Genomic DNA, 23,445 nt, shown 5'->3' on the forward strand with positions numbered 1-23,445 from the left:
TATAAATATCCATGCACCCAACATAGGAGCACCTAAATATGTGAAACAAATACTAACAGAATTAAACAGGGAAATAGTTTCCAACACATTCATTTTAGGAGACTTTAACATATTACTCACTTCAACAGACACACCAACCAGACAGAAAACAAATAAGAAAACAGAGGCAAACACTGAACAATGCATAAAATCAGATGTACTTAACAGATATCTACAGAACATTCCACAAATGCAGCTGGATACACATTTGTCTCAAGTGTACATGGAACTTCCTCCAAAATAGATAACATACTAAGCCACAGAAAGAGCCTCTATAAATTCAAAATGATTTCAATGAGATACACCTCACACCAGTCAGAATGGCCACTATCTGAAAGATAAAAAGTAACAAATATTGGTGAAGATGTGGAGAAATTGGACCTCTCCTACAGTGTTGGTGGGATTGTAAATTTGTGCAACCATTATGGAAAACAGTATGAAGGTTGCTCAAAAAACTACACATAGAAATACCATAGACCCAGTAACTCCACTTACAGGAATTTGCCCAAAGAAAACACAATCTCTGATTCAAAAATTATATGCAATACTTTATTTATTGCTACAAAATTTATAATAGCCAAAGTATGGAGCAATAAATGTGCCCATCAAGAGATGAGTGGAAAAAGGTGATGCACACATGAGCATTGGAATAGTGTTCACACACAGAGAAGGAAGAAATCCTGCCATTCCAGGCCACGTGGATGGACCCAAAGAGTACTCTCCTAGGTGGCATATACCAGGTGGAGAAAGATTTATATATGGTTTAAAAACAAAAGAAAATGTACAAAATAGCAGTGGACTCATAGGCAGTGAGATGTGACTGGTGGTTACCATGGGGAGGGCATGGGGTAGGCAGGAGATACAGGTGATGCAGATAAAGAGGCACAAAAATCTCAATCAAAATATAAATTACTCATGAGGATGAAAGTACATAGACACAATAGTAGGCAATTCTGTAACATCTTTCTATGCTGACTATTAATAACAACACTAGTTGGGCTGAGGATTTAGAAATGTATATAACTGCTAAAACACTATGTTGCATACTTGCAACCAATACAAGATTGTATATCAGCTATAGGTCAATAAAAATATAAATAAAACATTAAATTACTGAAAAATGGAATTTAAGATTTTATTTCCAGTGCTTGTGTTATACAAGCATATATTTAATTACCTCTTGGCTTTGAGAATCCAATGAGAACATTATAAAAGTTTTGGATGTGTATTCCATGTCAGAGAGATTTAGGAAGTAACTGCAGCATAGTTCAGGGATTATCTACACCCAATATTTGAATTCTTCCTCCATAGTATAGGGTGGCTCATTTAATCTCTTTTGTGTGGGGTAAGCCACACACTTCCAGGAGCAGGTAAGGGTCCTCACACATGACTGGCCTCTCATACACCCGAGGGCCATTGAGTCAGGAGACCAGAATCTCAGCTGATCATAGTGCTGGACACAGATACTCCTGTATCCATTATTCCATTGAAAATTAAATTAAAAAACCAGTAAGGTAACTTTTGATATCTTGAATTGTTGAGAGGATTAAGGGAAATTAATTGTTTAGACCAATATGAGTTACAGAAGAATAAGGATGCATAGTATCTGTAAAGATATTTTATGTACAGAAACAGTGCTGAATCTATGACATAGCTCTTAATATTTGCCTCATGAATGAGTACAGTCCTTCAGTTGTCCAGTTTCATGATGTATTCATACATTTGAGTAATTGGACTTGATATATACTCCTGAGTCAGAGCTCTGGGCAGAATCCCATCTTGTTTCTGTCTAGTTCATGTTTCTCCAAGTTCAAATCCCGCTCCTCATAACTCTGTCAGGGAGACTCTTGAAATGGCTTGGTCATTGCTCCTTGTCAGACAAGGCTTTATTTACTTTTCCCAAATATCATCTACTTTAATGCACATAGCGATTAATTTTTCATAGAAATTGAGATGCACAGAGGAAAACTGAACAACACTGACATGCTCTAACCCCGTTTGCTGGTGACTGCTAAGTCTGCTGCTCTCAGCCTGTGTCTGTGCTGGATGCTGAATATGAATCAAAGTAAAATTAAACTTCATTAAACATAAGGAGGTTATTGTCTCTACTCAGTGACAATTGCTATATAAATGTTAAAGTAGAATTTTAAAACAGATAAAATAAAATAAAATAAAATGACCAGTGAAACAAAATATCTGACCTTTCTGAAGACAATTGTTAATAGTTTCATTCACATAATCTCTTCCAGAAATTAGACCTTTCTAGCTCTTCATTTTCTTACATATTGAAGGTTAAATTTTAAAGACTCTTAGAAACAGGAAGGTAAAATGAAATAATTGGCTTCTCTTTCTGGGAAGAGTTTAGAAGGGCCTATAAATTGGGATATTTCAGGAGGAAATTACACATATCAAATACCTTGTATATTCTTGTAATCATCACAAAGTCTAATTATGATCTTCAGGTTATTACAGTCCCATGTTCTGGTGTGCTATAAGATTAGACAAAATGGCAAATGACTTTGATGTCTTCCTGTACGTATCCAACTAGTCTGGAACACAATGAAACAATAATTTTTCTATCAAGTTCCACCCCCACTGGTGGATGGAGCTGAGCTTTATGCAATATTCAAAAGCTGTCCAAAACACTTCAGATACCCCTGCCCACCCAGCTCCTATTTGCCGTCAAAGTGAAGCAGGACCCACACAGTGGCCAGAACACTGAAGGCCTGTGAGCTCTTGGCTGAGTGAATGGAGGCAACACAGAAGGTGCTAGAGGGTCCTGGGAAAACTGCTGATGCACTTTGATAAGTGGGCGTGACTGTGCTGGAGCCCCACTGAACAGCCCACCAAGCACTCCTGACACGAGGACCCGCTGTCTGTGCCTGCGAGGAAACCGCCTCCCGGCTTGTCCTGACTTCCCTGCCCAGGTGCTGGAGACTGACGTGGGCGGCTCAGTGTGTGTTTAACTTGCAGAATCATTGACGGCAGCGGTAGAATAATGAGCCTTGATTGTCTTGATTTAAAGCATCCCAGCAAATTTTTAATGCTGCACCACATATAATCTTCCCCAACAGTCTAGGACAGACTTACTTTTATCATACTACAGATCTTTAAAACTGAAGTTTTCATGCTAAGCGCCTAACATTCCAGACTGCCCTAAGGACACTGCCTCACAGGAGCGGGACCCACAGTCTGTACCAGCCTCATCTCTGCTGGGTACGCAGGCCTCACTCCACAGTCTGTAATTTGGGTTTTAAGTCACCCATTGGTAATTTCAACAGGAAAACACAAATATGACTAAGAATTTGTTCCAAGGCTGTAATTATCAGAAATAGTTCCCCTCAGTTAAATTAAGTCAGTCTTCCTCTGCAAAATTTCAGTCTCATGAAGAGGAACACATCATCCAGTAACATAGAAATCATACATATTGTTTTATTCCATCAGCATTTGGAAACTGACATTTATTTCCACATGTTAGAGTTTATAAATGGTGTACAACATTTCAACAGGAAAAGTAAAGTGTATTTACCTTTCTCAATAAAAATAGATGGTTGCAAAATAATTGAGGAAAGAGTGTCAAGAATCAATAGAATGGGCAGAAGAATAAGTCAAGAATAACAATTACCCATTTGCTCCTCCAGTTCTGTCTGCCTGTCTGGTTGAACCCACGATCTGATGATTTTTTTACCTCAACCACCTGGACAAATAATAGAGTGTGGCTGGATTAAGTGTATTAAGAAGGAAGATGGCATCAACCTTTGTTTTATGATGCCTCTCAGAGGAGCTGATCCAGTGTGTGTGTGTGTGTGTGTGTACGTGTGCTGATAAATCCCCTTGGAACTTTGAGTAAGTATGCAGTAAACAGGGCTTAACAATGTAAAAAATATTTCAGTTGCACTAATTTGTGTTTCTCCTTTACGCCTTTAAAAAATCTATTGTTACTAAATGCAATGCTATTAATATTATTAAATGTAAAATTTTCACCAATGTTTAAATTAATCTCAAGAATGACCACGTTAATAAGTTCTTATCTGAAATGTATGAGCTTGTTTACATGTTGCCTTTTCATTCTACAAAACATGTACTGTATATATTATATATACAGAGACTGTTGGGGGAGGAGGAAATCTCCAAAAATTATTTAAACATTATTATTTTTTCTTATCATTCACAGCTATAGACTGAAGTTGTGAGAATAATTAGTGTATCCAAGAGAGCACCAGCAATTAGTGCTGTGGTGGAGATTTACACGGAGGGTGTCTGCTCCATATCATTGTCTTTATTGCTCCTCATGACGTGATTGTTCGTACTTTCTTCACTCAGTCACTTACCACCTATGCAACATTATGTGTGTAATTTTTCCACTTTCAATTTCATTGTGGTAAACACACATGAACTATATCATGTCAACGATCTTTAAGTGCGCAGTTCCAAGGTAAGACGTGCATTCATATGTGAGGCCATCCACCCTGGCCCTCAGCAGAACTTTCATCTTCAAAAGAAGCCATCACCCAATAATTTTCTCTTCTATTTTCTTTTCCCTATTCCCTGGCAATAGCCATTATAATTTTTGTTTTTATGACTATGCACACTCAAAGTAACTCATTAATTGAAATCATACAGGTTTTGTATTGTGACTGGCTCACTCTAATTAGCATATTATCCTCCAAGTCCATCCATACTTAAGCATATTAAATAACGTATTACACCATATATTTATTGCAACATTGTTTACAGAATATCCTTCATTTTAAGGTTGGCTAGTACTTCATCACATGTATATTCAACATCTTTCTTATCTATTTATCCATCAATGGACACTTGTGTTGCATCCATTTCTCAGATAATATGCATAATGTTGTTATGAAGATGTTGCATAAATACTGCTTCAAGACACTGCCTCCAATATTCTAGGGAATTTATCCAGAAGCAGAATTCAGGAAGGTATCATAGATCTGTGTTTAAGTTTGAAGAAATTCCCAGACTCTGATTCAAAGCAGATGTACCATTTTATATTTCCACAACTGTGCACAAAGTTCCAATTTTTCCACATCCTCATTAACACCTTTTATTTTAAGGGTCTTTGATAGCAGCTATTCTAAAGACTTTTCGATTTTGTGTCATTTTAGTTTTTTCCGGATTTTTTATCGTCATTATGCTGGCCTCCAAAATGAATTTAGAAGTGTTCCAACCTCTTCAACTTTCTTGGAAATGTTTGAGAGGAATACACATTTTTTGTTTTTATTCTACTGAAGCATAGTTGACATAAAATATTTGTTTCAAGTAAATCACTACATAGCGATTTGATAGTTACATACAGTACTCAATCCATACCTCAGCTAATGTAGTTACTGTCTGTGAACACAGAAAAAGATGCTTTACGTCACTCATCCTCAAGGGAATGTAAATCAAAACCACAGTGAGACATCACCTCCCACAGCAGGCAGAATGGCCACCATCTAAGTGATGAGAAATAACAAGTGTCGGTGAGGATGTGGAGAAAGGGAGCCCTGTGACACTGCTGGTGGGAAGGTCCACTGGGGCCGCTGCTGTGGAAAGGAGTGTGGAGGTGCCTCAGAAAAGCAGAAAGCAGAATACCACGTGACCTGTGTCTGAGGGTCTACCCAAAGAAAACAAATTCTCTGATTTGAAAAGATGCATGCACCCTGTATTTATTGCCATGATAATTACAATAGCAAACCGAGTGTCCATCACTAGATGAATCAATAACTAATAAGCGGCAAATATACACAAAGGAAAATTCAGCCACAAAAAGAAAGACACCCAGCCACTTGGGGCAACATGGATGGACTTAGAGGGTATTATGTTAATTGAAATAAACTAGGTGGAGAAAGATAAATAATGTATGATTTCACTTACGTGTGGAGTTAAAAACAAAATGGAAGAAAATGAGCAAAAGAGTAGTGGCATCACAGACACCGAGAAGTGACTCGTGATCACCATGGGGGAGGGCTGAGATGGGGGGGTGGGACAGTTGAGGGGGTAAAGAGGCACAACACCCTCGTCCACAGGGTAAGTTGGTCCTGGCCTTGGAAGTGCAGCATGGAGAATATGGTCAATTGTGTGTAACAGCTCTATGTTTACAGCAAATACCCTTGTGGTGAGGATTTAATATTGCGTGTAAGTGAATCATTGTGTACTATACATGAAACCAATAGAATATTGTGTATCAGCTGTACTTCAGTAAAATCATAACATTGGTCATGCCGCAGAGTAAATCAGCCAAAGTTGGAAATAGTACGTACATGATGGGATGAGTAGCTCTAGAGGCCTAGTAAACCGCACGAGCAGGTCACATTCACCCCCTATGTTGTCCATTACTGTCACATCTGTCAATCCATCAGTTCATTCTTTGATACGGTGAGGGAGGAGTCCCTTACGTCAGCTGATAGAGGAGGAAAGTAATCTAAATTTACTTACGGTGGATTTCATGACTTTGAAAGGCAGTGAAGTGAAATATACCTTAGAGGTGGATCTTTGGATTGTGTGCCTGATCATTTATTTTGTGTTGAAAGATAAATGACTTAAAACTAGAATAAATACCTATTCATGTGCTTTGGCAAACAGCCTGGCAGGTTGACTAGAGGCATAGATATAAAACGAAATATAGAAGACAATAAGTTTTTGGGGATTATGGATGGGTATATGGAAATGGTCACAGAGTTGAAGTACTGTGGTTTTCCATGGTAAAACCCCCAGAAAGCATCCAATACAGATAAAGCCCTGAGCTACCAAGCAGATTAAAAAAAAGTAGCTGTGCAACTTGATGTCTACCCTCCTCTGCTGTTGGCTGGTAGAGGACAGAATAAAGTAGCGGCCATGTTCACAACAGCAGAGCTCATGCATGTGTCTCGCATCGCAGGCCCCTGTTCATCTAGGTCGATGTGAATGAGTCGCTGCTGAATCTTCAACCTGCCAGTGACAGAGATTTACGCTGAGCTTTGCCATGGCAACAGCGCTGGGGGACAGCAACGGTACTATTGATTTCTAATAACCCTATCAGATCTTTTCTTCCTGTTGTAATTAGTTTTGACTGAAGTAAACAAATATTATGGGAATGGGTTTCCTTTCCTGTGCCCAGGGCAATGATCCATTCCTAATGATTTGCCCCAAATTTGATCATTGAAATAGGATCCTGCACGATGTTTTATTAGAAAATGACTCACATACAGAGCAGGGGGTGTGGCAGTGGACACGTGACCATGCGAACCCCTGTGGTGTGGACGCACTGCTCCGTGTTTTACAGTCTACGTGTGCACTGGAGCATCCCGGGGGGGCACAGTTAAGGTTATTATTCAAATGTGATGCCCTGAAAGGGTGCCCTCTTCTTGGACACAATATCCACTCTAACAAATGAACATTATGGGATTCTGTGCACCTAATTTGGTAGAATAGATGTCTGGTTACCAAGGACTGGAACTACGTGTGGTAACATTTACACTTTTTCCTTCGGGACCTCGTGGGAGACCTGCACTTTCTATCCCCTCCATCTTTGAGTTATGATGGTGAGCGGCCCTCTTTCCAAAGGGCGGCTGCTCTCACCAGGGGGATCAGCAATAGTCCTAATGTATTGTGAGCTGTCTCCCTCCGCTTTCCCCAGGGACACTGAACTCCTCATGATAACGAAGCAGGAGGCAATAAAGGGCCACCATTCTTGTGGGGTGCCTGGCCTTGCCCTTGGGAAGTGTTCTGATTACTGTTAAACAAAGATGGAAGGAAGGGATATGTTGGGCACCCAGGTGACCCATGTAGGTATCTCTTGGTACTTTTTTTTTTATCTCATTATGACAATAAATGATCAAAAGTAGCAGACACAGGAACACAATTTTAAGTCACACTGCCTGGTAAACCATCCAATGACTATGTTTTCAACAAGTTGTCCCATTAACCTTCCACTTAAAATTTCTCCAAAGAGAGAAGTGCAGTCAAATCCTGGAAATCACTTCTCAGAAATCACAAATAAATAGACACAATAGTGCAAACTGTGATTTGATACACAAAGACACCTAGAGGACTAACTGATGGGTCTGTTCTTCCAGTTCTTGGACTGGTGTCAGCTCATAGCCTTCAGATGTTGTCTTACTCTAGTGAGTCGACAGATGATAGGAGTCGATTCATTCAAGCTCGCATGCTCTTCTTAGGGACAGTCTGTGTCAATGAGTGATCAGTGGGAGCATAAAGACGGAGCCAGTCACCCCGCCTGAGACAGCTCTGACTGGCCCCCAAGCTTCGTAGCTCCCTGGGTGTTCAGTCAATGCCTCTGAGCCCACATTGCAATCCCACTCCTCCTCACTGCGGATCCTTCTTTCTTTCTTCCCCCACATGACACAATATCCTTCAGGATCTGCAGAAGTCTTGTATTACTCTTGTCAGTGTTGGCCAACAGCTGCAGGAGGGACACATTACAATCTGAGTAATACAGTTAAATAATTCCTACCTAATATTTTTAGGGGGACACAGTTCATAATTTTTGATGATGGATTAAGATAAGTTTAGGGCATGAATGAGTATCCTTAAAGAGTGAAAATTTTGGTAACACATTTTATACGTACTTAAAATTTTTCCATTTGTACTGAGGAATCAGTGACAAACATAATTACATATACTTAAAGTGTACAAAGTGATTATTTGATATACATATACACTGTGAAATCATCACTAAGATCAAGATGATTAAGGGCCTCATATAGTTAACTTTTTTATGTGTGTTGTGAGAAAGTTAAGATACACTCTCAGCACACTTCAAGTATAAAGCCCTGTGTCTCCGGCTGTGGTCACCAGAGCCGCCTTAGGTTCCCAGAATGCATCTGTCACAGTGCTGAAGGTCTGTACCTTCCACCTGCACCTCCCCATTCCTTCCCTGCTTGTTCCTGGAAACCATTATTCTATTTGCTGTTTCAATGGTTGATTTTTATTTCATATTTTTTAGATACCACATATAATTGTTGCCATGTAGCATGTATATTTCTCTACCTGGCTTATTTCAATTAGAATAATGCCCTCTAGGTTAACACATGTTGTTGTATAAGACTGGATTCCCTTTGTTTTATGGCTTAATAACATTCCTTCAAAGTTGGTGTGTGTGTATGTGTTTGTAACACATTTTCTCCATCCATTAATCTGTCAAAGGACATTTAAAGTGTTTCCCTACCTTGGCTAATATGAATAATGCTTCAGTGAACATGAAAGTGTGGGCATCTCTTCACTACACCAAATCCACCCCCTTTGGAGTGTATGCCCGGAAGGAGGATGGTTAGGTCATATTGCAGCCCTGTGTCTAATTTCTGGAGAAACCTTCATACTGTTTCTCATAATGGTTCTGCTTTGCATTTTTACTGAGAAGTGTACAGGGCCTTTTCCTCCGCATCTTTGCTATTTGTTATTTCTTGTCATTTTGATAATAGCCATCCTAACAGGCATTAGGTGATATCCAATTGTGGTTTCAATTTGTAATTCCCTTGGTGATTAAGGATATTCAGAACCTTTCCATGTACCTATTGGTCATGTATGTGTCTTTGCAAAATTTCTACTCAGATCATTTGTCCATTTTTCATTTGGTTTATTTATCTGCTACTGAGTTGTATGAATTCCTTGTATATGTTGGTTATTAATACCCTATCTGATATGTTTTTGCAAATTTTCTCCCAGATAATAGGTTGCTTTTATATTTACGAGTTGTGTAGAAGGCCTTCCATTTGATAAAGTCACCTATGTTTATTTAGTTTTCATTGTCTGTGGTTTTGGAATCTTACTGAAAAAACCATTGCTAAGACCAATATCAAGGATGTTTTCCCTGTGTTTCTTCCAGAAGTTTTAAGGGTTCAGGTCTTACATTTCTGTCTTAATTCATTTTTAAGTTAATTTTTGTGAGTGGTATAAAATATTGGTCCAGTTCAATTCTTCTTCATGTGGCTGCCATGTTTTCTCAGTGCTATTCATGGAAGAGATTACCCTGTCACCAATGTATGTTCTTGATTCTCTTCCCAATGATAAGGTGAAAATATGTACATGTATTTACTTTGGGGCTCTCTATTCTGGTGAATTGTTCTATGTGTCTGTTTTACTTTTATTCCAGTACCATATGATTTTGATTATGATAGCATTATAATATAATAAAAAATCAGGATTATGATGTCTCCAGTTTCTACCTTAATTCTTCATCTTACTTTGGTTATTTGGGATTTTTTTGTGGATACATATAAATTTAAAGATAGATTTTCCTATTGCTCTTTAAATTCCCAGTGATTCAAAAAGATGTATGCATCCTTATGTTTAACATTGCATTATTTACAGTAGCCAAGATATGGAAGCAACCTATGTGTCCATCAATAAGTGAATGGATAAAGATGTAGACATATACACTATGGAATATTATTCATCCTTAAAAAAACAAATATTGCCCTTTGCAACAATATGGATGTATCTACAGGTTATTATGCTCTTAAATAAGACCAACAGAGAAGGACAAATACCACATGACTTAGTTTATTTTGGGAATATAAAAACAAAGCAAAGCATAATGAAAAACGTGCAGTAGACTAATAGACACAGAGAAGTCACTAGTGGTTACCATGGAGGAAGGATTAGGGTGGGTAGGGATGGAGGGTGAGGGGAATAAAGAGGCACAAAAATTCTCAATCATAATATAAGTTGTTCATGGGAATGGTAGTATAGCATGGAGAATATAGTGAATGAATCAGTAAAATATTTGTATGTTGACAGTAAGCTTGCCCTGTATGGTTTGTGTTATACTGAGGTACATTCTCTACCTTATTTATTGAGAAATTTTTTGATGAAAAGATATTGAATTTTGTCTAATTATTTTCCTGCATCTATTGAAATGATTACATTATTTTTATGCTTCATTCCATGGATCATGGCATATAACACTTTAATGTATTTTTTAGTTAACATTGCTCACAGTTTGATATGGATATTTTTCATCTTTGTCAATCAGGGACACTTGCCTGTAATTTTCTTTACTAATGGTGTTCTAATCAATTAATATATTGCTGAGCACTTTGATTGCTTCTATAGCTTGGCTGTTGTAAATAATATGGCAATAAGCATAGAGGTGCATATATCTTTTCGTATCAGATATTTTGTTAACCTTGAGTAAATTCCTAGAGTAGAGTCACTGTGTTGTGTGATATTTCAATTTAATTTTTTGAAGAATCTTCATACTGCTTTCCATTGTAGCTGGGTCAATTTCCATTCCCACCACGGATGGAACTAAAGGGTATCATGCTAAGTGAGGTAATCCAGGTGAAGAAAGAAAAATACCATATAATTTCACTTACATGTGGTATCTAAGAACAAAACAATTTAAAATGAACAAATCAACAGTAGACCCACAGACGCCGAGAAGAGACTGGTGGTCACCACGCAGGAGCAGTGGGCTGGGATGGTGAGGTAGCGGAGGGCGTGAAGAGCCACAGAATCTCAATCACATCCATGGCATGAATCAGTCACGGGAAGGAAAGTAGAGCATAAGGAATACAGTCAGGAATCTGTAACATCTTCCTATGTTGACAGGTAGCAACTACACAAGTTTGAGTGAAGATTTAGTAATACAGATAACTGTTAAATCACTTTGTTTTATACTTCAACTCAATACAATATTGTATATACATTATACTTCAATAAACTACATATGAAAAAATAAATGATTACAATAATAAAGTTAGTTAACATATCCACACTTCACAGTTACTATTCCTTTTTAGAACTTAAAAGATTCTACTTTTTCTGACAGTTTTCAGTTATACAATACAGAATTGTTAATTATAGTCACCATAGTGTACATTACACCCTAGAAATATATTATATTTACAGCTGGAAGTTTATACATATTGACATTCATCACTCATCACCTTACACCTGGTGACCTGCAATCTGCTCTGCATTTTTATGTTATTTTATATCTGATTAAATGAGATCATAGTTTATTTATATTTCTCTATTTGACCTACTTCACTTAGAATAATGCCTTCAAGTTTCTTCCATGTTGTTGCAAATACAAGGGTATTCTTTTCTGTGGCTGAATGATATTTAATTATATGTCCAAAATTTTCTTGATACATTTATCATAGTGTACACTTAGGTTGTTCTACTTAGGAATAATTTTAGCCAAGAATGAAATACCTGTACAGTGAAGACCTTGATGAAGGAAATTAGGTAAAACACAAATTAATGCAAAGATATGTCATATTCATGGACAGCAAAAATTGTTATTGTTAAAATGCCCATAGTATACAAAGCTATCTATACATTCAGTGCAATCCTTGCCAAAATTCCAAAGAAATTTTTTATAGATAAATAAAAAGCAATCTTCAAAACACAGTGGAACCACAAAGACCCTAAATAGCCAAAGCAATCTGTTGAAAAACAAAATTGAGCATTAGGCTTCCTGGTTTCAACCTATTTTTCAAATAGATAACAATAAAATAAAAAGTATGGCACTGGCATGAAAACCTACATATACACCCATTGAGCAGAATAGCAGAAGAGAGAGCCCAGAGAATTCATCTAATATTTGAAAAAGGAGCCAAGAATAAACACTGAGTTGGAAAGGATACATAATCTCTTAAATAATTTACGTTGGGGAAACTGGGTATCCAGATGCAAAAAAAGTGAAATAAGACTCTAATCTTACACCACTCTGAAAATAACTAGATATGGATTGTGGATATAAATGTAAGGGATGAAAATGTCACAGAGGAAACAACCAAGGAGGATAAGCTCACTAATGTGGGCATGTTAATGATTTAGGGGACCCGACACCAAAAGTAAAAGCAATGAAATAAAATAATTATAATTGGGAGTTCAAATAACTAATATATTTCTCTGAAACAGAAGAAAAATAATCACCAAAACTAAAAGACAAAAATCACCAAAACTGAAAGACAATCTATAACTTGGGAGAAAATATATGCAAACTGATCATCTGATGAGGGGTTAATATCCAAAACATATAAATACCTCATACAACTCAATTGCAAAAGTGTAAAATATATGATTTAAAATTAGGAAAGGAAACCAAAAGTTATTTTACAGAGATATACAAAAGGCCAAGTATATTAGGAGATGCTTTACATTACTAGTCATCATGGAAATGCAAATCAAAACTACAATGGGATTTCACCTCACATCTGTTAGATGTGGAGAAAAATGAATACTTGTAAAATCTTTGTGGGAATATAAATTAATACAGACACTGTGGAATACAGCACAGAGTTTCCTTAAAAAAAAATCTAATGTGATCCAGTAAGCCAACTTCTCAGTATGTATCCAAGAAAATACAAGATATTGAAGAGAGCTTCACTTCCATGTTCTTTGAAGCATTATTCACAATATCCAATATATGGAAGAAGCTAAGAGTATACAAATAGATGAATGGATAAATCATATGTGAGATGTAGAGATAGACAGATATAGAGATAGAGTTACTGGAAGAGATACAGTTGCACCTTGGAGATATTGTGTATTTGGTTCCAGATCACTAAAGTATAACAAATATTACAATAAATAAAGTTATAAGCATTTTTTGTTGTCCCACTGTGAATAAATTTATGATTACACATTACTGTAGCCTATTAAGTAAGCAGTAGCATTATATCTAAATACTATATTGCTAAATAATTTATCAAATATCTGAGTTTCAGAGAACTGTAATCTTCTTTGCTGGTGGGGGTCTTACTTTGATGTTCATGGCTGCTGATAGATCAAGGTGGTAGCTGCTGAATGTTGGGAGACCAGAAATTTTTTTAAAAAAGGCAATGAATTATCCTGCATTAATTGCCTCTCTCTTTCGTGAGTTATCTCTCTGTAGAATGTGATGCTGTTTCGTAGAATTTTACCAAGAGTAGAATGTTTTTCAAGATTGGAATCAATTCTTTACAACTCTGCAACTGCTTCATAACCTAAGTTCATATGATATTCTAGATCATTTGTTGTCAGTTCAACTATCTTCACATTGACAAGAGTAGATTCCATGATAATAAATCACTTTCTTTGCTCATCCATAACAAGCGACTCCTCATCAGCTCAAGTATTGTTATAAGACTTCAGCAATTCAGTCACATGTTCAGGTTCTACTTCTAGTTCCAGCTTTCCTTCTGTTTCCACCACATTTTTTATTGCTTTCTACACCAAACTCTTGAACCACTCAAAGTCACTCGTGAGGATGAGAACAGATTTCTTCCAAACCCCTTTTAATATTGATTTTAGACCCCTTTCCTTGAGTCACCAATGTTCTTAATGGCATGTAGAACAGTGAATTTTGCCAGAGGGCTTTCATCATTTTTTTTGCTTAGATCCATCAGAGGAATCACTGTCTATGGCAACCATAGCTTTGCCAAATGTATTTCTTCAGTAAGACTTAAAATTCAGAACTACTCCTTGATCCATGGACTGCAGAACGGATGTTGTGCCAGCAGCATGAAAACAGCATTGGTCTGGTGCAACTCAATCAGAGCTCTCGGGTGACCTGGTAGATTGTCAATGAGAAAAAACATTTTGAAAGGAATCTTTTTATCTGAGCAGCATGTCTCAACAGTGGCTTTAAGTACTTAACCCTGTTATAAACAGATGTGCTCTCATCCAGGCTTTATTTTTCCATTTTCTGAGCACAAAAGGAGTAGATTTAGCATTTTCAGAATTGTCAGTGAGCACTGGCTTCCCCCAAAAGGCGCCAGCTGCCTTATTGCCAAATGAGAGAATTGGTCCATCCTTGGAAGCTTTAAAACCATGCATTCACTTCTCCATTTTAACCATGAAAATCCTAAATGGCATCTCTTCCAATATAAGGTTATTTCATCTACAGTTAAAATCTGATGTTTGGTGTTTCCACTTCATTAGTTATCTTGACTAGATCTTCTGGATAACTTCCTGCAACTTCTACATCAGCAACTGCTGCATCAATGTGCAGTTTTCTATCCTGGAGATGGCTGCTCTCCTGAAGCCTTATAGACCCATGTCTTCTAGCTTCAAACCTCTCTCCTTCAGGTTCCTCACCTCTCAGCCTTCACAGAATTGGAGAGAATTAAGACTTTGATGGATTCGGCTTTGGCATAAGGAAATGCTGTGGCTGGTTTGATCATCTATTCAGCCCCTGAATACTTTCTCTGTAATAGAAAGAAGGTTGTTGTGCTTTCTGGTAAATCCACTGTGTCCCCTGGACTGTCACTTTCCATTTCCTTGAGAACGTTCCTTTCCATTCACGACCTGGATGGCTGCAGCACATGAGGCCTGGCAGGGGCCTGTCACCTCTTTGCACATAACTTCCCCACCCAATTTAACCATTTCCAAATTTGATTCAAATTGAGGCACATGCCAGTATTCCTTTCACTCAGTTAGAGCCTATTGTAGAGTTATTGATTGGATCAACTTATTGACTGTTGTGTAGGTGTAGGAATGCCTGAGGAGCGGGCAGGAGATGTGGAAGAGTGTGGGTGTGGGATTCAGAACACACACAGCATTTGCTGATTGATTTTGGCATCTTATATGATTATGGTTCATGTGACCCCAAAACAATGACAATGGTAACGTCAACGTTCACTGATCACAGGTCATCACAGCAAGTATAATAATACTGGAAGAATATGGAGTATTGTGAGAATTACCAAACAGTGACACAGACAGAAGTGGCAAATGCTGTTTGAGAAATGGAGCTGATGGACATGGTCGATACATTGTTGGCACGATCCTTCAGCCTGTAAGAAACACAACACCTGTGAATCACAATACAGAACAATAAAATGAGGTATGCTTACAGATATAGATGCAGATATATGTACAGGTATAGATAAGTAGATATGATGATATAGATATGGGCGGTGGAGTATTATTCAGAAATGAGCAAGTGGGAAGTCCTGTCCTTTGCAACATATTGGATGAACCTTGTTATTTATGTGAAGTGTAAGAAGTCAAACGTGGAAAGATGCAATATATAATTTCTCTTGTATATTCAATGTAAGAAAGGAAAAATCATAAAAGCAAGAGTCCAAGAGTGGTTATCAAGGACTCAGGTAGAAGAAATGGGGAGTTATTGGCCAAATAGAAGAGTAGTAAGTTCTGAGGATCTAATACACAGCATCATGATTTTAGTAAATAGTTTATTATATAATTAAAACTTGCCAAAAGAGTAGACCTTAGTTGTTCTAATCAAAACAAAGAAATGGTCAGATAATCATAATTTTGAGATGTGATAGAAGTGTTAGGTAAAGTATGTTCTAAACAATTTGTCAGCATAAATATGTATTGAATTAACATGTATATTATAAACTTATAAATGTTATCCACATCACAGTAGCTGTAATTTAAAATATTATACTGTATACTTGAAAGTTAAAATGAGAATAGAGCTATAGTCTCACCATAACAACAAAAATTTGATAATAACATGAGTAAGGGTTATGTTAACTCATGTATTATAGTAAATATTTTGCAATATATACTGATATTAAATCATCACATTAGACATATTTTTAATTAAAGTATCATTGATATACAATCTTATAAAGGTTCAACATGCAAAACCTTGTGGTTTCAACATTCACCCATATTATCAAGTCCTTACCCCCTACTGAAGTCACTGCCTGTCAGTGTAATAAGATACTATAGAGTCATTACTTGTTGTCTTCTCCATGCTGTACTAACTTATTTGTGACCTACCTATATAGTGATTGAGAATTTTAGCGCCCCTTAATCCCATTCTCCCACCCCATGCTTATGGACAATAAGAATTAATATTGTCAAAATGACCATCCTGCCTAAATCAATCTACAGATTCAATGCAGTCCCTATCAAAATACTAACAGCATTCTTCAATTAACTAGAACAAACAGTTCCAAAATTCATACAAAACCACAAAAGATGCTGAATAGCCAAACCAATACTGAGAAGGAAGAACAAAGCTGGGGGAATTACACACCCTGACATCAAGCTGTACTACAAACACACAGTAATCAAAACAATTTGGTACTGGCACAAGACCCATAGATCAATGGAACAGAATAGAGAGCCCACACATATATGGCCAATTAATATATAATAAAGGATCCATGGATATACAATGGCGAAATGACAGCCCCCTCAACAAATGGTGTTTACAAAACTGGATGGCTACATGTAAGAGAATGAAACTAGATTATTGTCTAACCCCATGCACAAAAGTAAACTGGAACTGGTTCAAAGACCTGAGTATAAGTCATGAAACCACACTGCACATCTTAAACATACACAATGTTATATATTATTATACCTAAAAAAGAAACAAAAACAGAACAATTGTAAAATGAAATAAATGGGAAAAAAGAAAAGATAAGGTAGTATTAAATTAATATACTTCACTTAAAGAACAGAAGAAAGTGTACAATCAGCAATCCATTGTAGAGAGATCAAGACAATGATGTGAAGGAAATTAGCTTAAGCTAACTTTCAAATACCATGTTGACTAGTGGTTTTGTCTTTAACAAATCCACTGAATTATTAGTTTCATATTCTTTATAAGAGAAAAATAAAAGAATTTCACAATTTTCCTTGACCTTTAAAGGAGGAAGTATATGTACTCATATATACATTTACATATTTCATAGCCGTAATTTATTAGTGATGTTTGGATTTGTGATTATTGTTGATATTAGATAAGCTTTAATACATACTGAGATTCACAGTAAAAGGAGGATTTGTTTAAAGACATGAGAAAAATTCTTTAAAAACTGCAACAGAATAATCCATTAGCTTCTTTAGTTCTCTTAATTGCATTCCTCTTCACAATCTCAGAGGGGATTTGTCAAAAGAAAAAGCATCCACTCAAAGGGCATAGTAATGCCAGGGATGATGTCACTCTCCTCCTTATTTATACACTTAACCTGGACATGAGCCATTAGCCCATGTAGATGGGATGAGAAACATCACCTCCTGGGGTGGTCTCAACCACAGAAGTAGAACTGCAAGGGGAAAGGGTAATTATTGTTTTGACTTGTTCTTCTTTCACATTCTATTAGCTGAAAGTGTTTTCTGGATTTTGACCTATCTGCATTTAAGAAGGAAAGCATGTATGCTTTCTCTTATGAATCTCTCTATATTGCATGTACTTACTGCAATATATTAGGACATGTGTCTTTATTTTGCAACTATTTGTGGGAAAAGGAATATATGCATTCATCCCCATTTACTGGATGTTGCATTTTCTTTTCTTGAGATTGAAATTTATAGAGGAAGAGCTACTATTTTACTAGGTGTGGGGATGATTTCTGAGGTTTGTAAAGTACTAGAAACAAGTGTCTCTAACATGCTTATACTTCCCCTGGAAAGCTGACATGGGTGCCTGACACCAGGTCGTCCCCCATGGAGGGAAGGCCATGGTGTTAAGAGACCTGAGGCAGAGACACAGCCTGTGGGTCCGAATCATGGACTAGGATGAGTTCTCACTCCGTTTTGTTTGTGGCATTAGGCAGATACTCTGAGAACCTTAAGCTTTTATCGTGTAAAAGGACAGACCTCACAGGCTCCTGGGAAGGATGGAATGTGGTGAGCTTTTGGACAATTCCTGGAATGCTGTCAGCTTCAAATAAAGGTTTGGCATATGCCACAGACACTATCCATGACCTCAAGTTAAATATGCACTAAAGTGCTTCCATGAAACTCAAGAAGTTGCGTTAGAGTAAGTCTGCATGGGGTGGAGGGCCGCTGCTGAGGGTGGTGCAGACACGGTTTCCTGTCTGTCTGTATCCCAGTTGGTTTGTTTGCTGTGGCCTAGTGACACTGATCCCCATTTACTGAGGTGCAGCAGAGAATTGCCCAGTGACCCCAAATTCCCTTCCAGTCTCCCTCCACTCGCTCAGCAAACAGCTGAAGGTCTCACATGACTGCTCCCTCTGCTAGCCCTCGTTTAGTTTGACCACAAGTATAGACTGGCAAAGAGGTATATTTTGCAATTAATCAAACTATTTTAAAATTAATCATAGAGCTCAGAATCCATATGCCAGAGAGGGTGGAATTTGAAAGATAAGCTGTATTTTCTAATGCAATGTGTCCAGATTTCTTTGATATTTATATTAAGAAATTGAAGTCACTGTCAGTCTTGTCTACTGCTTTAACACCCTGAATAAATTCACTTTATTAGTAAACTGATTATACTAATTAACATTTGGAATTAATGCAATAGTATAAAATATATTTGAAATGTGAAATATCATTGTGAAATGTCACTGAAATACAACCACCTCTCAACTCTTTCCAGAAAAAGGAGCCCATATTTCCCCCTTTACTGCATTTTAACTTGTCAGAAACTGAAAACCTGCAGAGATCTAACCTTCGTGAGAAAACATAGATGAAGCTATTACTGATTCTCTTAAGACAGATCAGATATCTTTTGCATCTGTCATTCATTTTATTTACACGGCAGTTATTTTAAAATTTTACTGTGAATCATATTTCTATAACATTTGCTCCTGAGTAGACTGATTGTGACCTCCCTAGGTGTCATGAATTTTATTTTGCCTCTGATTCATCTTCAGGTGACTCAGAAGCTGCCCGTGAGCAGCAGGACAGAGGGGCCAATGGGGAACTGGGGTCGGAAATCTCTCCGTGTTATTCCGGTTTCCTCTTTGCATCTCAGTGTCCATGAAAATTATCTTCTGGGTACATTAAAGCAGATAACATTTGGGAAAACAAAGGTTTGTCTGATAAACAGCAGTGACACTCTAAATCTTAATCCTTGTCCTCTTATATTTAAAGCAAATGGTAGAAGTTTTAAGATGATGAATTGCAACTTAGAAAAACATGTACTACATAAAAAAATAGATTTCTGCATGAAGTTCTTCTTAACCAATATTAACATAAGAAATACATTATATGTGTATATGTATTTATATTTATATGTTTCTGTTTATTAAATTAAAGTTTCTATAATTATAAAAATTATATGTGTCTATATACACATATAAGTATGTATAAATATATAAGCAAATTCATGCATAAGTTCTCTAGGAATACAGAAATTATGAAATTCAAATTATTTAAAGTATAAACAGATACTACAGCTGATGAACTGACCTAACAATTCATCTTATAGCACCGGATAAAAAGAGCAAGAGCCCTTGCTTACATATAATCTGCACAGTTCTCTCTCTATATATAAATTATCTAAAATAGTGGTATATATTTGTATCCACTGTCACTGAATATGATCTAACCACTTCCATAATTTTAGCTCATTTACTCCTAACCATGACTGACATAATTGTGCTTGCCCTCATTTTAAGTAGAGTGGACAGGGAAATAGGGGTGCAGGCTAAACTGGACCCATAGCTGCAGTACGGCTTCAGAGTCTGGGATCCTAATGTTGCCCCTAGGATGTCCAAAGGGTTCCTTGGTAAGGCCCACAGTCTACTTCTGAATATACGGCTCAAACCACCCACCTTACTGCTTCAATGTGTGTCCCAATCTCACGGGCACAATGGGTTAAAACATTCATATGGATTTTCTCAAACTGTGATTCAGTTACTTTTTAAGTCATTTTATAAATTGAGGTATAATTGACATATAAAATTTTATTAGTTTCAGGAGTATAATGTAATGACTCAGTATTTGGATACATGGTGAAACATAAAATCTTTATTACATGAAATATAGCTTCAAGAATTTGTGAGAACCTAACTGGATCCCTACACCAGAGATGTTAATGAAATTCTGAGTCCTTTAACAAAAATTTTAGAAGAATGTAATGTCCCTTCTTTAAAAATTCACTTTTTGTGTTTGCATAGACAAGTGACCATGCAAATTTCCATACTTGATAAAGGACATATATCATCAGGTCATCTCATGATCTTGAACTTTGACAATTTCACAGGCTACCAATTATTTTGTCCCACACTGTGAATTATTAATTTCTTGGCATATTCATAGAATTACAAGTGGCGTGTAACCTCTCAGTCTTCAGGACCATAGGGTTTCCTCCACTTAGCATAACGGGGTTGATGCACACGCACACACATGCACACACACACACACACATATGCCCACACCCTAAAGAGTCATTCAGTAGGTGGCATCTCATGAGTGCCCCATTACTTCTCTCCTTGGAGGGCCAGGTGACATCATGGAGGACACCACCTGGATGGCCAACCACTCAGGAAGGTCAGAGTTCATCCTGCTGGGAATCTTCAGTCAATCCAAACACCCAACCCTCCTTTGTGTGGTCATTTTTGTGGTTTTCCTGATGGCCTTGTCTGGAAACACCATCCTAATCCTTCTGATATGCTCTGATGCCCGGCTCCACACCCCCATGTACTTTTTCATTAGCCAGTTGTCTCTCATGGACATGACGTACATTTCCATCACTGTGCCCAAGGTGCTCGTGGACCGGGTCACAGGTGTGAACATGATCTCAGCCCCCGGATGTGGGATGCAGATGTTCCTCTATGTGACACTGGCAGGTTCAGAATGTTTCCTCCTGGCCACCATGGCCTATGACCGCTATGCAGCCATCTGCCACCCTCTCCGTTACCCTGTCCTCATGAACCACAGGGTGTGTGTCCTCCTGGCATCTGGCTGCTGGCTCCTGGGATCAGTGGATGGCTTCATGCTCACACCTATCACCATGACCTTCCCTTTCTGTGGGTCCCGGGAGATCCATCATTTCTTCTGTGAGGTCCCTGCTGTGATGAAGCTCTCCTGCTCTGACACCTCCATGTATGAGACACTCATGTACCTCTGCTGCATCCTCATGCTGCTCATCCCTGTGACCATCATTTCAGGCTCCTATGGTTTCATCCTCCTCACCATCCACAGGATGAACTCAGCAGAGGGCCGGAGGAAGGCCTTTGCCACCTGCTCCTCCCACATGACTGTGGTCACCCTCTTCTATGGGGCTGGCGTTTACACCTACATGCTCCCCAGCTCCTCCCACACCCCTGAGAAGGACATGGTGGTGTCTGTCTTTTACACCATACTTACTCCTGTGCTAAACCCTTTGATCTATAGTCTAAGGAATAAGGATGTTATGGGGGCTCTGAAGAAAATGTTGAATGTGGGCGCTGTCTTTCAAGAAACCATAAAGTAAGAAACTTTGATATTGATGCACTGATCCTTTTCTCTATACATCATAAGTTTAGAATCTTACATCAGAATTTATAATTTTTATACCTTTTTTAAGAATTGCTTCCATGTAGTACAAAACTCTTCAATTTCTAACCCTTCTCCATTCAAAATGGATTATAAACTCAATATTTATGTTACATTTACTTAGCTTGATAATTACAGTGTCTGTAGAAGAAAATCCACATTCCTAGAAATATATTTAGAGGGAAAATATCATGAGAAACTATGATATTGATTAAAATGATAGAGAGGGGATGAGGGAGAGGGAAGTGATAGAGCAAAAGGGTAGAATGTCAGTAACTGGAGAGTCTTGGTAAAGAGCACGTGGGTGTTGTCTGTACCACTCATATCCATGCTGCTTTACCATAAATGTAAAATTGTTCCATAAAATGGTTACAATTACAATCCTCCCTCCTTTTTTTGAGTTTTTATTCTTTTCCATTCTTGTATCTGCATTCTGTCTGGTGGCAGTGTATGTGATATACTATCTTCTAAAAATTCTCCTTTCAAAGTGCCCCAGTATTACTGCCACAGTCACCTGCATGCTTTTATTTTGTCCTCCTCATCCCATATTTTCCAACAAAGGCATCAAGTGGTGATTAATATTCCCCAGCAAGTAGATGTTTTGGAGCCATGGGAAAACTATAAGCAAATAGTTGGAATATGAAATGGTGAAGGTCCCTTGCATGAGGTTATGTCAGAGTTAAGTTTTGAAGTATATAGTTTTTAGACAAAGGAAGAAAACAAATAGCCAAACTCATTTATTTATTCAATTACTCAGTATATATATTTCTTATGTCATATTAAAATCCCAAAATCTCAGTGTTAAGCGGTGACTAGATGTTACCTCAGTGGAGTGTAGGAGGCTGGATCGTGGGGAACTTGCTCAGAGACAAGATACCCCAGAAAAGCATGAGCAGCAGACACACAGGTATCCAGGCAGGAGAGGAAATGTTCCAGTGGCCTTTCCTTCCATGCTGTATGCTATAGACTCATTTCTTAGCCTTCTGAGACCTAGAAGTTTATAAACAGTATTGAAAAGACCAGGCTAGCACTTTAGGGATTTTAAGTCGATAACAATCAAATGGTGACCTGAACACGAGAGGTCAGGGGAGCAGGTGAGTATGGACGGGGAGCTGAATGGTGTTGCTCTAGGTGCACCTGGACACACTGAGCACCAGGAAGGCCTGTGAGGAAGGTTATTTGGAGTGTGTGTGGCCTTGGACCTGCTTCACAAAGCCACAGGCATGGTTGTATAGTAACCATGATTAATTGATG

The 23,445-nt window shown here is 37.8% G+C and overlaps 1 protein-coding gene across 1 annotated transcript; it reads left to right on the forward strand.

The window, feature by feature from the left end:
- Positions 1-21,166: 21,166 nt before the first annotated feature.
- Positions 21,167-22,129, forward strand: LOC108388654 (olfactory receptor 2T29-like). Its single transcript, XM_037025631.2, has one exon. It carries the CDS (start codon positions 21,167-21,169, stop codon positions 22,127-22,129), a length of 963 nt encoding a protein of 320 aa, XP_036881526.2.
- The last annotated feature ends 1,316 nt before the right edge of the window (positions 22,130-23,445 follow it).

The sequence above is a fragment of the Manis javanica genome, chromosome 14, assembly GCF_040802235.1.
Source record: "Manis javanica isolate MJ-LG chromosome 14, MJ_LKY, whole genome shotgun sequence".
Classification (NCBI taxonomy): domain Eukaryota; kingdom Metazoa; phylum Chordata; class Mammalia; order Pholidota; family Manidae; genus Manis; species Manis javanica.

Excerpts from the sequence above, each read along its gene's own strand:
- LOC108388654 (XM_037025631.2), top strand. The coding sequence starts at position 21,167 with ATGGAGGACACCACCTGGATGGCCAACCACTCAGGAAGGTCAGAGTTC.